We start from the raw sequence: 12,575 nt of genomic DNA, 5'->3' as shown, positions 1-12,575 counted from the left end.
ATCTGTCTTCGTGCTCCTAGACCTTAGTGCTGCTTTTGATACCAATGATCACCACATTCTTTTGGAGAGATTGGAAACCCAAATTGGTCTACACGGACAAGTTCTGGCCTGGTTTAGACCTTATCTGTCGGAAAGATATGTTTGTCTCTGTGGATGGTTTGTCCTCTGACAAATCAACTGTACATTTCAGTGTTCATCAAGGTTCCGTTTTAGGACCACTATTGTTTTCACTATATATTTTACCTCTTGGGGATGTCATTCGGAAACATAATGTTAACTCTCACTGCTATGTGGATGACACACAGTTGTTCATTTCAATGAAACATGGTGAAGCCCCAAAATTGCCATCACCTGGTGAAGCCTGTGTTTCAGACATAAGGAAGTGGAGGCTGCAAACTTTCTACTTTTAAACTCAGACAAAACAGAGATGCTTGTTCTAGAAACAAAGAGATCTTCTGTTGAATCTGACAATTAATCTCGGTGGTTGTACAGTCGTCTCAAATAAAACTGTGAAGGACCTCGGCAATACTCTGGACCCTGATCTCTCTTTTGACGAACATATCAAGACTGTTTCAAGGACAGCTTTTTTCCATCTACGTAACATTGCAAAAATCAGAAACTTTCTGTCCAAAAATGATGCAGAAAAATGAATCCATGCTTTTGTCACTTCTAGGTTAGACTACTGCAATGCTCTACTTTCCGGCTACCTGGATAAAGCACTAAATAAACTTCAGTTAGTGCTAAATACGGCTGCTAGAATCCTGACTAGAACCAAACAATTTGATCATATTACTCCAGTGCTAGCCTCCCTATACTGGCTTCCTGTTTGGCAAGAGCTGATTTCAAGGTTTTACTGATAACCTACAAAGCGTTACATGGGCTTGCTCCTACCTATCTTTCCGATTTGGTCCTGCTGTACATACCTACACGTACGCTACGGTCACAAGACGCAGGCCTCCTAATTGTCCCTAGAATTTCTAAGCAAACAGCTGGAGGCAGGGCTTTCTCCTATAGAGCTCCATTTCGATGGAATGGTCTGCTTACCCATGTGAGTGATGCAGACTCGGTCTCAACCTTTAAGTCTTTATTGAAGACTCATCTCTCAGCATGTCCTATGATTGAGTGTAGTCTGGCCCAGGAGTGTGAAGGTGAACGGAAAGGCACTGGAGCAACGAACCACCCTTGCTGTCTCTGCCTGGCTGGTTCCCCTCTCTCCACTGGGATTCTCTGCCTCTAACCCTATTACAGGGGCTGAGTCACTGGCCTACTCGTGCTCTTCCATGCCGTCCCTAGGAGGGGTGCGTCAATTAAATGGGTTGAGTCACTGACGTGGTCTTCCTGTCTGGGGTTATATCTGGTGTCCTGTGTAAATTTAAGTAAGCTCTCTCTAATGATCTTGGTAATTTATGAACATTTGTACATCTTGGCCATGTTCTGTTATAATCTCCACCCGGCCCAGCCAGAAGAGGACTGGCCACCCCTCATAGCCTATTTCCTCTCTAGGATTCAGCCTTTCAAGGGAGTTTTTCCTACCCACCGTGCTTCTACACCTGCATTGCTTGCTGTTTGGGGTTTAGGCTGGGTTTCTGTACAGCACTTTGAGATATCAGCTGATGTAAGAAGGGCTATATAAATCAATTTGATTTTGATTTTATCATGCTGGTGCACAAACGGAATCCCACTGAGATGTGGATTATGTGGTCTCTACTGCAGGACACAAAGCTGAAGTGCTTTAGATTAAGGATGAGGCATCAGGTGGTCTGTCTCACTACGGTAAAATAAGCATTCCTTTCAGAGAAATTACCCTTATCGTCAAAAGTAAGGTCCTTTCACACGAGCTCCTGCAAAAAAACTTTAATTTATCCATAAATTTCATTCGATTTTTGTACAGATATTCAACATTCAAAAAGTTAGGTACAGAAATTCATAAGCATTATACCATCTGTTTACAATATTTTATTCTCTTAAATGATAATTTAATTAAGAAATGTTCTTGTAAAGGCCACTTAAAAAAGAACCAAGGATTTTAAACAGAGGAGAAAGAGTGTGCGCAGTCCTTTAGGTTTGTTTAGCAGTTTCAACCTTGACCACGATCCCACTGTCCCATTCGGCCGAGGTCAGGTCTTTTTTACTGAAAGTCAACTAGTGTTGGGTTTCACTGTTCCAACACGTCCAGGCAGCAGGAGCCAGCCATGCTCCTCTGCATACCTTTCACCACACAATTATCACACAGACAAGGCAACATTTTTCAAAGTATAAAGTATGCTCAAGCTTAAAAAAATAAACTATAGCCTCTCATCTTATACACACTGAAGAGGATAGCAACAAACAAACCGTGGATTTTATTTCAAGACAAGTCCTTTACAATTACCAATTAAAACCTTTTATCACAATACATATGCATTCCTGCCCCTTTTCCCAGTCAATGATGTGAACATAGTGTGGGTGGGGATAATTACATTTGTTGTTTTGAGAAAACCTTCTCCCATAAGAGCGCTTAGGGGCTTGAGCAAGACACTTTCCCACAGACAAACATGTGGACAAACCCATACAGTAGAGAACTCCATGTGAATTTGATTTACGTGCAAAATTTGAGATTGTGCCAAAGATGGCTCTCGAAGGCTTTAGATTAGAAGGTCTGGTCATCGTTACAGGAGTCAGTCCAGTGGCCAAAGGCCTCACAGATGTCACAATAAGCCCTCTCCTCATCCTTACTGCCGTGGTAGGTGGTGTGGGGTGGGGAGTCCGGCATCTGCATCTGAGTGGGACAGTCTTCTGTATCATGGAGGTCGAAGCAGTCACAAATGTCACAGAAGAGCCTTGGTGGGACCTTCTTTTTGGAGGGGCCTTTGTTATAACTGCTGAGAAGATGGTGGGAGACATACAGGGTCAGGGTGTGAGCATGTACAGTAAACTAGACAAATGGAAAAGTACTTAACGGGGGAGGGGACAAACTAAGACTGATGAAATGTTAAGATAGAAATAATGCTTCATGCTTTGAACTAGCTTCATGAAATTAACAAAACAAAAAAAGCATGAGGTTAATGTGGGCTTCAACTTGTCTGACTCAGGGTTACAGTTTAAGAGCATCGGAGAAGGCTGACCCATCATAGTTGTCAAGCTCGCTTGCATTATTCCCATTGAGGGCAGCCTCTGCCATCTTCTCCAGCTTGCCCTTAAGTTCCTCATTCTTCTTCTGCAGGTCCACGATAACCGAGTTCAGGAACTCAATCTGTCCCAGACAAGACGGGATATCACAGACATTGCCACAGTTCAGTAAAAAGTAAATGTGACATGTAACTTAGAACTATTGGACACATGAACAACAGGTCATCCAACTGTATACACATCTCATTAAGTGCCAATATCACACAAGTAGTTAGTAAATTCACCCCTTTCCCCAACCCACCATGCTACAAGAACAGTGAACAACAACCTTCAATGTGCTTGGCCAGTTCCTATGTTGTGAAAACAAACCCACATCCTGGCTTGAGCATGGGAAAGGGTAATGAGGGCGACTCTGGATCATCCATCATGAGAAATTGTGGCATCAAGGCATGTCAATTTGCTGGAAAGCATACTCTGATAAATGTCCTGTATGAATAGGATATGAGGTCCTTTTTTTGAATCCCTGAAAGCTATTGTAAATAAATCATTTGAAGTTTTTGCAGAGGTTTTAGTCACGTAATTTTACATACAACTAAGATGTTTGGTGCAGTATTTCTCAAGTGAAAACATTCGCATAGAAACACGTAGTCTTTCATTGAATGACAACAAACAATTGAAGAATGCCTAATGTTGACCAATCACCAACAAAGGGGCATATAAGTCGGCTTCAGAACTTCGGCTTGCCTCAAGAAAATAACACAAACGGCAAAAAAAACAACTTCTTGCCGAAGACCAAAACGCCACAAAATGTTGTCATAATATACACGGGAGTGTACAAAACACCTGCTCTTTCCATGACACACAATGAACAGGTGAATCCAGGTGAATGCTATAATCCCTTATTGATGTCATCTGTTAAATCCACTTCAAAACGGTGGAGATGAACGATAGGAGACGGGTTAAAGAAGGATTTTTAAGCTTTGAGACAATTAAAACATGGATTGCGCATGTGTCATTCAAAGAGTGAATGGGAACAAAAATATTTAAGTGCCTTTGAATAGGGTATGGTAGTAGGGGCCAGGTGCACCGGTTTGAGTGCGTCAAGAACTGCAAAGCTGCTGGGTTTCTCACGCTCAACAGTTTCCTTTGTGTATCAAGAATGGTCCATCACCCAAAGGACATCCGGCCAACTTGACAACTGTGGGAAGCATTGGAGTCAACATGGGCCAGTATCCCTGTGGAACGCTTGACACCTCGTGTTCATGCCCCGACAAATTGAGGCTTGAAACTGTTTAGAATGGATGCCTTTAGGAGACGACCAGAAATGTAAATCAACAGGAACATTCAGGAATTATTTTTCAGAACATAGAACAGGAACCGAGGGGAAATCTACAGACAAATAGACATGCATGAGTGGAGCTGATGAAAAACAGTAACAAACCGCTGCCTGATTTCCGGGTAGCATGGCCAACATCAGTGACAGAGGAGGAAGGAGGTAAATGAGGAAGTGGAGATGGAGGAGACAAAACAGATCAAAATTAGGACCCACCTAATAGCAGACAATAGATCACTGACAGATGGAAAAATACTAAAACAACCTAAGAGAAAATAGTGGGTAGGCAGCATTACAGCTTCATCACTGTTCAACCTCTGACAAACCTATTCAAAGCCTGTGACAGTAAGTTAAGGGATAAAGGCAGATCTACATGGTAAGCAACTTCAGTGCTCATTATTGTTTTTGGTTAAAGCTGTTTGAGGCATCTCAGCACACCTGTGATAAAACAGCTTCCTAAATCAATTGTCAGAGGTTCTCCAGTGAGTTGAAATAAATTCTGTACACTGCCAGTCATGGACTTTACAGACATTGACATGAGCAAAATTGCATTCATTTAGAGGGAATTTCCATACCACTGATCGTATGAAAGTTGCCATTGTCATAGTACGCTAAGCAACCACAGCATGTCATATGGCAATAGTATGGAACCGTAACTTAAATTAATGTACAAGTACGACTTAGGTTAGGTACTTCTTACACACAATCAATGCAATACTGTACATATCAATAAATAACCCACTGAATGACATACCCAAGCGGTCTCATTTTTGCTAAATTGGTCCATTATAAATGCATACCTGGCTTTCTGCAGTCTCCTTGTTCTCCCTTAGTTGATCCAGAGCTGCATCACCTGAAGGGAAAACATGCATATAAAGCATTCAGTGACAGTGAAGTTCAATCTGTAGACATGAGTTAAGCTTCAACTACCCAGTCATACGTGAGGAGCTGGTAACAGTATCCTGTCCTCCTGAAAGGCTCTTCTCCAGGATCTGAACATGCTCCTGTAGCTGTGCCTTGTCCTTCTCCAGTAACTGGATAGTAAACTTCAGTGTCTTCGCTATGGCGCTCTCCCCACGCAGCACTGATAACTGCTCAGAGGTAAAAATAAAAATGTCATATACATTAGACAATGGCTATACAGTTCAAGTCGGAAAATTACATACACTTAGCTTGGAGTCATTAAAACTCGTTTTTCAACCACTCCACAAATGTCTTGTTAACAAACTATAGTTTTGGCAAGTCGGTTAAGACATCTACTTTGTGCATGACACAAGTAATTTTTCCAACAATTGTTTACAAACATATTATTTCACTTATAATTCACTGTATCACAATTCAAGTGGGCCAGAAGTTTACATACACTAAGTTGACTGTGCCTTTAAACAGCTTGGAAAATTGCAGATAATGATGTCATTTCTTTAGAAGCTTCTGATAGGCTAATTGACATGAGTCAATTGTAGGTGTACCTGTAGATGTATTTCAAGGCCTACCCTCAAACTCAGTGCCTCTTTGCTTGACATGATGGGAAAATCTAAAGAAATCAGCCAAGATCATAGACCTCCACAAGTCTATAACCGTTTGGCCATAATGACCATCCTTATGTTTGGAGGAAAAAAGGGGAGGCTTGCAAGTCAAAGAACACCATCTCAACCGTGAAGCACGGGGGTGGCATCATCATGTTGTGGGGGTGCTTTGCTGCAGGAGGGTCTGGTGCACTTCACAAAATAGATGGCATTGTGAGGTAGGAAAATTATGTGGATATATTGAAGCAACATCTCCAGACATCAGTCAGGAAGTTAAAGCTTGGTCGCAAATGGATTTTCCAAATAGACAATGACCCCAAGCATACTTCCAAAGTTGTGGCAAAATGGCTTAAGAACAACAAAGTCAAGATATTGGAGTGGCCATCACTAAGCCCTGACCTTAATCCTATAGAACATTTTTGGGCAGAACTGAAAAAGTGTGTGTGTGAGCAAGGAGACCTACAAACCTGACTCAGTTACACCAGCTCTGTCAGGAGGAATGGGCCAAAATTCACCCAACTTATTGTGGAAAGCTTGTGGAAGGCTACCCAAAACATTTCACCCAAGTTAAACAATTTAAAGGCAATGCTACCAAATACTAATTGAGTGTATGTAAACTTGTGACCCACTGGGAATGTGATGAAATAAAAGCTGAAATAAATAATTATCTACTATTATTCTGACATTTCACATTCTTAAAATAAAGTGGTGATCCTAAATGACCTAAAGACAGGGATTTATTTACTAGGATTAAAATGTCAGGAATTGGGAAAAACGGATATTAAATGTATTTGGCTAAGGTGTATGTAAACTTCTGACTTCAACTGTATATACACTGAAGAAAAAATAAACACAAAAAGTAACAACTTAAAAAAATACTTTGGCCCTAATCTATTCTCTAAAATGATATTGGAGGCAGATTATGGTAGAGAAATGAATATTCAATTATCTGGCTCCGCTGGACATTCCTGTAGTCAGCATGCCAATTGAACACTCCCTCAACACTTGAGACATCTGTGGCATTGTGTGACCAAACTGCACATTTTAGAGTGCCTTTTCTTGGCCACAGAACAAGGTGCACCTGTGTAATGAACATGCTGTTTAATCAGCTTCTTGATATATGCCACACCTATCAGGTGGATGGATTATCTTGGCAAAAGAGAAATGCTCACTAACAGGGACGTAAACAAATTAGTGCACAGAATTTGAGAGAAATAAGCTGTGTGTGTGTATGGAACATTTTGGGGATCTTTAATTTCAAACATGGGACCAACACAATATTTTTGTGTTTACATATTTGTTCAGTGTATTATACAAATGCTGAAAAACAATGTACTGAAGTCTTAATGAACTCAAGTTCTAATAAGACAAGTCCAATGCTTTTTGGCTTAGAATTAGTGCCAGGGAGCCTGCCATGAGGCTAGGGAATTAAAATGTCTAGAAATAGGGAAGAGCACCAATTCTTACCTCACTCATCAGGGTCTCCAGCTCCTGATCTTTCTCAGAGATCAAGGTGCTGCTTTTATGGATGGATTTCTGGAAGAAGGCTTTCTCCTCATCTAACTTTTTCTTCATTGTGGTCTCTCTGTCAAAGGCAAAACATAATTATGATATAGTCATAAGAGTTTAACCACTCCAAAAGGGAATAGTGAAGCATTGACCATGCATAATCTGAGTGAACTCTAATGTCTACTGGAGTACCACCAGCAGCAGACTGGTTTCTTAAGTTCGGTTAAAAAGGTGCACTATGAAGAAATCCCTCCGCCATTTCCTGGTTGTAAAAACTCTAATAGTTTGCCTAATTTCAGTTTGTGACAAAACAAGCTAGTGTAGAGAATCATTGAACCATCTTAACAGCTGTGAAATATATTTTCCATAACAAAAAAATAGTATTTTCAGCTGTTTGAAGCTCATGTACAAAACTAAATAAAAGACAAAAAAACCAAACTTAATGGGAAGCATCTTAATAGTGCACATAGAACAGTTTTACTGCTTCTTAGACTTGCTTTCAAAGAGAATGACAGATCTATAACTCACATTTCTATGTGAATTTGGTCGGGTCGCCCAAAACGTTGCTGCTTGAAACTCCATCTTTATATATACACATAGAATGGTGCTTGTGAAACTTTAAATTCAGAAGCATGGAATAAAAAGGTTTAAAGTCTCCCCCACATTGACCGTACGTACATCCCAACCAGAATCCATGGATTACCGGCAACATCTGCACCGAGCTAAAGGCTAGAGCTGCCGCTTTCAAGGAGCAGGACACTAATACGGACGCTTATAAGAAATCCCGCCATGCCCTCAGAATAACCATCAAACAGGCAAAGCATTAATACAATCCTACTACACCGGCTCTAACGCTTGTCGGATGTGGCAGGGCTAGCAAACTGTTACGGACTACAAAGCGAAACCCAGCAGCCGAGCTGCCCAGTGACGCGAGTCTATCAGACAGGATAAATGCCTTTTATGCTTGCTTCGAGGCAAACAACACTGAAGCATGCATGAGAGCGTCAGCTGTTCCAGACAACTGAGTGAACACGCTCTCCATAGCCGGCGTGAGCAAGACCTTTCAACAGGTCAACATCCAACAGACCTATTACCAGAACGTGTACTCCGAGCATGGCAAGTGTCTTCACTGACATTTTCAACATCTCCCAGACCGAGTCTGTAATACCTACAAGCAGACCACCATAGTCCCCGTCGGTAGCTGTTAGGGATACAAGTATCCTGTGTGTGTGTGTTTCTTTTCTCTCCTTCTCCCCTCACAGGTTAAAATCATCACTCCCCAATCAATCAGAAGACACACCTCCTCCTGTTTCCTACCCAATCACCGTTCCTTTCCCTGTTTAAAAACCCTGTCAGTTGTTTGCTGTGGAGCTCAATCTCTCTGTAAATGCCATGTCTGTAGATCTCTCTATTTCACTCTCTTTATGTATTGAGCTATCTTTTGTTTGAGCACCTCCATAGCACTTTGTCGTCACCTGTGAGTATTGTTTTTGGTTATGGTGTTTGTTTGTTTGCTGGTGGGAAAAGGGGGAACCAAGACAAGTCGCCCATGGGCATACACTACCCGTAGGTAAACTTTGTTAAATACACTAGTTAGAACTGGGCGGACCACCCACTGTATTTTTGGTTGGTTAGTTAGTTAGTTAGTTAGCTGTTGTTAAAGTAGGCTAGTCTAGTTTAGGGGTGTTTTTGATTACTTAGTTTCTTTCCTTGGGTCCAGCTCAGCCCCTATTCCTGCTCCCCCCCATTACCGTGTGTGTTCCAATAAACCCTGAGTTTGACGGTAGATTTCAGTAGTCGTGGTTATTTCGTTCTCACTTTTACTTTTTCACTATTATAATTTGCATGAGTTGTGTTACGGGTCTCGTTACCATCTCCCCTAGACTGTCGGGCCAAAAGGGATTTGTAACAGTAGCCATGAAGTGCTTTGAAAGGCTTGTCATGGCTCACATCAAAACACCATGATCCCGGAAACCCTAGACCCACTCCAATTCGCATACCACCTGAACAGATCCACAGATTAAGCAATCGCACTCCACACTGTCCTTTCCCACCTGGACAAAGGGAGCACCTATGTGAAAATGCTGTTCATTGACTACAGTTCAGCGTTCAATACCATAGTGCCCTCAAAGCTCATCACTAAGCTAAGGACTAAACACCTCCCTCTGCAACTGGATCCTGGACTTCCTGAAGGAAGTGCTGATCCTCAACACTGGGGCCCCTCAGGGGTACATGCCTAGTCCCCTCCTGTACTCCCTGTTCACCCAACGACTGCGTTTCAAAGCACGACTCGAACACCCTCATTAAGTTCACTGACATCGACAACGATGAGATGGTCAATAGGAGGTCAGAGACCTGGAAGTGTGGTGCCAGGACAACAACCTCTCCCTCAACGTGATCAAGATAAAATATGATCGTGGATTACAGGAAAAGGAAGGCCGAACACACCTCCATTAACATCAACAGGGCTGTAGTGGAGCGGGTCGAGAGCTTCAAGTTCCTTGGTATCCACATCAACAAACGATCATGGTCCAAACACTCCAAGAAAGTCGTGAAGAGGGCATGACAATGCGTTTTCCCCCTCAGGAGACTGGAAAGATTTGTCATGGGTCCCCAGATCTTCAAAAGATTCTACAGCTGCATCATCGAGAGCATGCTGACCAGTTGCATCCACGCCTGGAATGGCAACTGCTTGGCAAACTGACTAAGGCGCTGCAGCCAGTACATCACTGAGGACAAGCCTCCTGCCATGCAGGACCTATATACTAGGGGTGTCAGAGGAAGGCCCAAAACATTGTCTAAGACTCAAGTCATAGACTGTTCCCTCTGCTAACGCACAACAAGTGGTATCGGAGTGCTTGCAATGTGGGAAGTGCGGTCAAAAAGGCTCCTTAACTTCTCTAGGGTATGTGGGACGCTAGCGTCCCATCTGGCCAACATCCAGTGAGATTGCAGAGCGCCAAATTCAAATACAGAAATACTCATATATATATATATATATATATTCAGAAAACAAAACATATTTTACATAGGTTTAAAGATTAACTTCTTGTGAATCCAACCACGGTGTCAGATTTAAAAATAAATTTACGGTGAAAGCATACCTTATGATTATTTGAGAACATAGCCCAGTTGACAAATTATTACCAACAGTAACCAGCCAAGCAGAAGCGTTACAAAAAACTCAGAAAGAGATCAAATTAATCCCTTACCTTTGATGATCTTCATATGGTTGCACTCAAAATACATTAATCTACTCAATAAATGTTCCTTTTGTTCGATAAACTCTTTATATCCAAAAACCTCTGTTTTGTTTGCGCGTTTTCTTCAGTAATCCGCAGACAAAAAAAATCCAAATTCCGTAAAGTTCATAGAAACATGTCAAACAATGTTTATATTCAATCCTCAGGTTGTTTTTAGCCTAAATGATCTATTATATTTCAACGTCATCAATATAAAAGGTAAACAAGAAATGCACTCGGGATTGTGTATGAAAAAGCTCTGTGACACGTCAGGGTCCACTCATTCAGACTGCTCTTACTCCCTCATTTATAAGAATACAAGCCTGAAACTATTTCTAAAGACTGTTGACATCTAGTGGAAGGCATAGGAACTGCATATTGAGTCCTAAGTCAATGGATAATGTAATGGCATTGAATAGAAAACTACAAAACCAAAATAAAAAATAATTCCTCAATGGATTTCTCAGGTTTTCGCCTGTCAAATCAGTTATGTTATACACACAGATATTATTTTAACAGTTTTAGAAATTCAAGTGTTTTCTATCAAATACTACCATGCCTATGCATATCCTAGCTTCTGGGCCTGAGTAACAGACAGTTTACTTTGGGCACGCTTTTCATCCGAACGTGAAAATACTGCCCCTTAGCTCAGACGTTTTAAGGGCTTGTAAGAAACATTTCACTGTAAAGGTTGTATTGTTGCTGTTGTATTCGGCGCATATGTCTGTTTAGCTTGAAAAAAATGTTTAATACAGTGCCCTCAGAAAGTCTTCATACCCCTTGACTTACTCCACATTTTGTAGTTACCGCCTGAACTCAATGGATTATTTTCTCACCCATCTACTCACAATTCCTCATAATGACAGTGATTCGTTAAAGAAATTTTAGCAAATTTATTGAAAAAGAAATAGAAAATCGCATTGACATAAGTATTCACACCCATTGCCCAGGATACAAAAAAAATTGCTCAGGTGCATATAATTTCCTTTGATCATCACAGATGTCACAACTTGATTAGTCTACAACTTGATTAGTCTACTTGCGGCCAATTCAATTGTTTCAACATGATTTAGAAAGAAACACACCTGTCTATATAAGTTGACAGTGCATGTCAGAGCAGAAACTATACCCTGAAGTCCGAGGAACTGTCAGTAGATCTCAGAGAGATTTGTGATGAGGCATACAGTGCATTCGGGAATGCATTCAGACCCCTCTACTTTTCCCACATTTCCCACATATGTTAGATGGATTAAAATTGTAAACCGCTACGCCACCCCCTTGAATTCTGCCAAAAGGCACCTAAACAACTCTGACCATGAGAAACAAGATTTTCTGGTCTGATGAAACCAAGATCGAACTCTTTGGCCTGAAAGCCAAGCTTCACGTCTGGAGGAAACCTGGTACCATCCCTACGGTGAAGCACGGTGGTGGCAGCCACATGCTTTGGGGATGTTTTTCAGCGGCAGGGACTGAGATACTAGTCAGGATCGAGGGGAAAATGAACGCTCCCCATCAAACCTGAGAGCTTGAGAGTATCTGCAGAGAAGAAATGGGAGAAACTCCCCAAATACAGGTGTGCCAAGCTTGTAGCGTCCTACCCAAGAAGACTGTCAGCGATTACAGCTTAGTCAAAGATGCTTGAACAAAGTACTGAGTAAAATGTCTGAATACTTATGTGAATGTGACATTTATTTGAATAAATCAGCTAACATTTCTAAAATCCTGTTTTTGTTGTATGTAGATTGATGAGAGGAAAATGAATTCATCCATTTTAGAATAAGGCTTTAATGTACGAAAATGTGGAAAAAGTCAAGGGGTCTAAATACTTTCCAAATGCACTGTATATCTGGGAAAGGG

At 41.4% G+C, this 12,575-nt stretch overlaps 1 protein-coding gene across 13 annotated transcripts in view; it reads right to left on the bottom strand.

The window, feature by feature from the left end:
- Positions 1-1,839: 1,839 nt before the first annotated feature.
- clip1a (CAP-GLY domain containing linker protein 1a) overlaps positions 1,840-12,575 on the bottom strand; it is a 55,324-nt gene continuing 44,588 nt past the window's right edge. For 7 of the 13 annotated variants that reach the window (XM_020490022.2, XM_020490021.2, XM_020490026.2 and 4 more), the window contains 6 exons: positions 7,435-7,552; positions 5,382-5,532; positions 5,242-5,294; positions 4,550-4,555; positions 3,105-3,232; positions 1,840-2,861 (listed from right to left, as the gene is read on the bottom strand). In XM_020490022.2, the coding sequence (XP_020345611.1) occupies positions 2,630-2,861; positions 3,105-3,232; positions 4,550-4,555; positions 5,242-5,294; positions 5,382-5,532; positions 7,435-7,552 (688 nt within the window). In that variant the 3' untranslated portion in view covers positions 1,840-2,629. The remainder of the gene's footprint in view (positions 2,862-3,104; positions 3,233-4,549; positions 4,556-5,241; positions 5,295-5,381; positions 5,533-7,434; positions 7,553-12,575) is intronic. The other 6 variants (XM_031830041.1, XM_031830038.1, XM_031830043.1 and 3 more) reach the window with 3 other exon arrangements.

The sequence above is a fragment of the Oncorhynchus kisutch genome, linkage group LG8, assembly GCF_002021735.2.
Source record: "Oncorhynchus kisutch isolate 150728-3 linkage group LG8, Okis_V2, whole genome shotgun sequence".
In the NCBI taxonomy this organism is placed as follows: Eukaryota; Metazoa; Chordata; class Actinopteri; order Salmoniformes; family Salmonidae; genus Oncorhynchus; species Oncorhynchus kisutch.
Note: the sequence above shows the minus strand (reverse complement) of the source record. Positions and strands in the feature narration are given on the sequence as shown.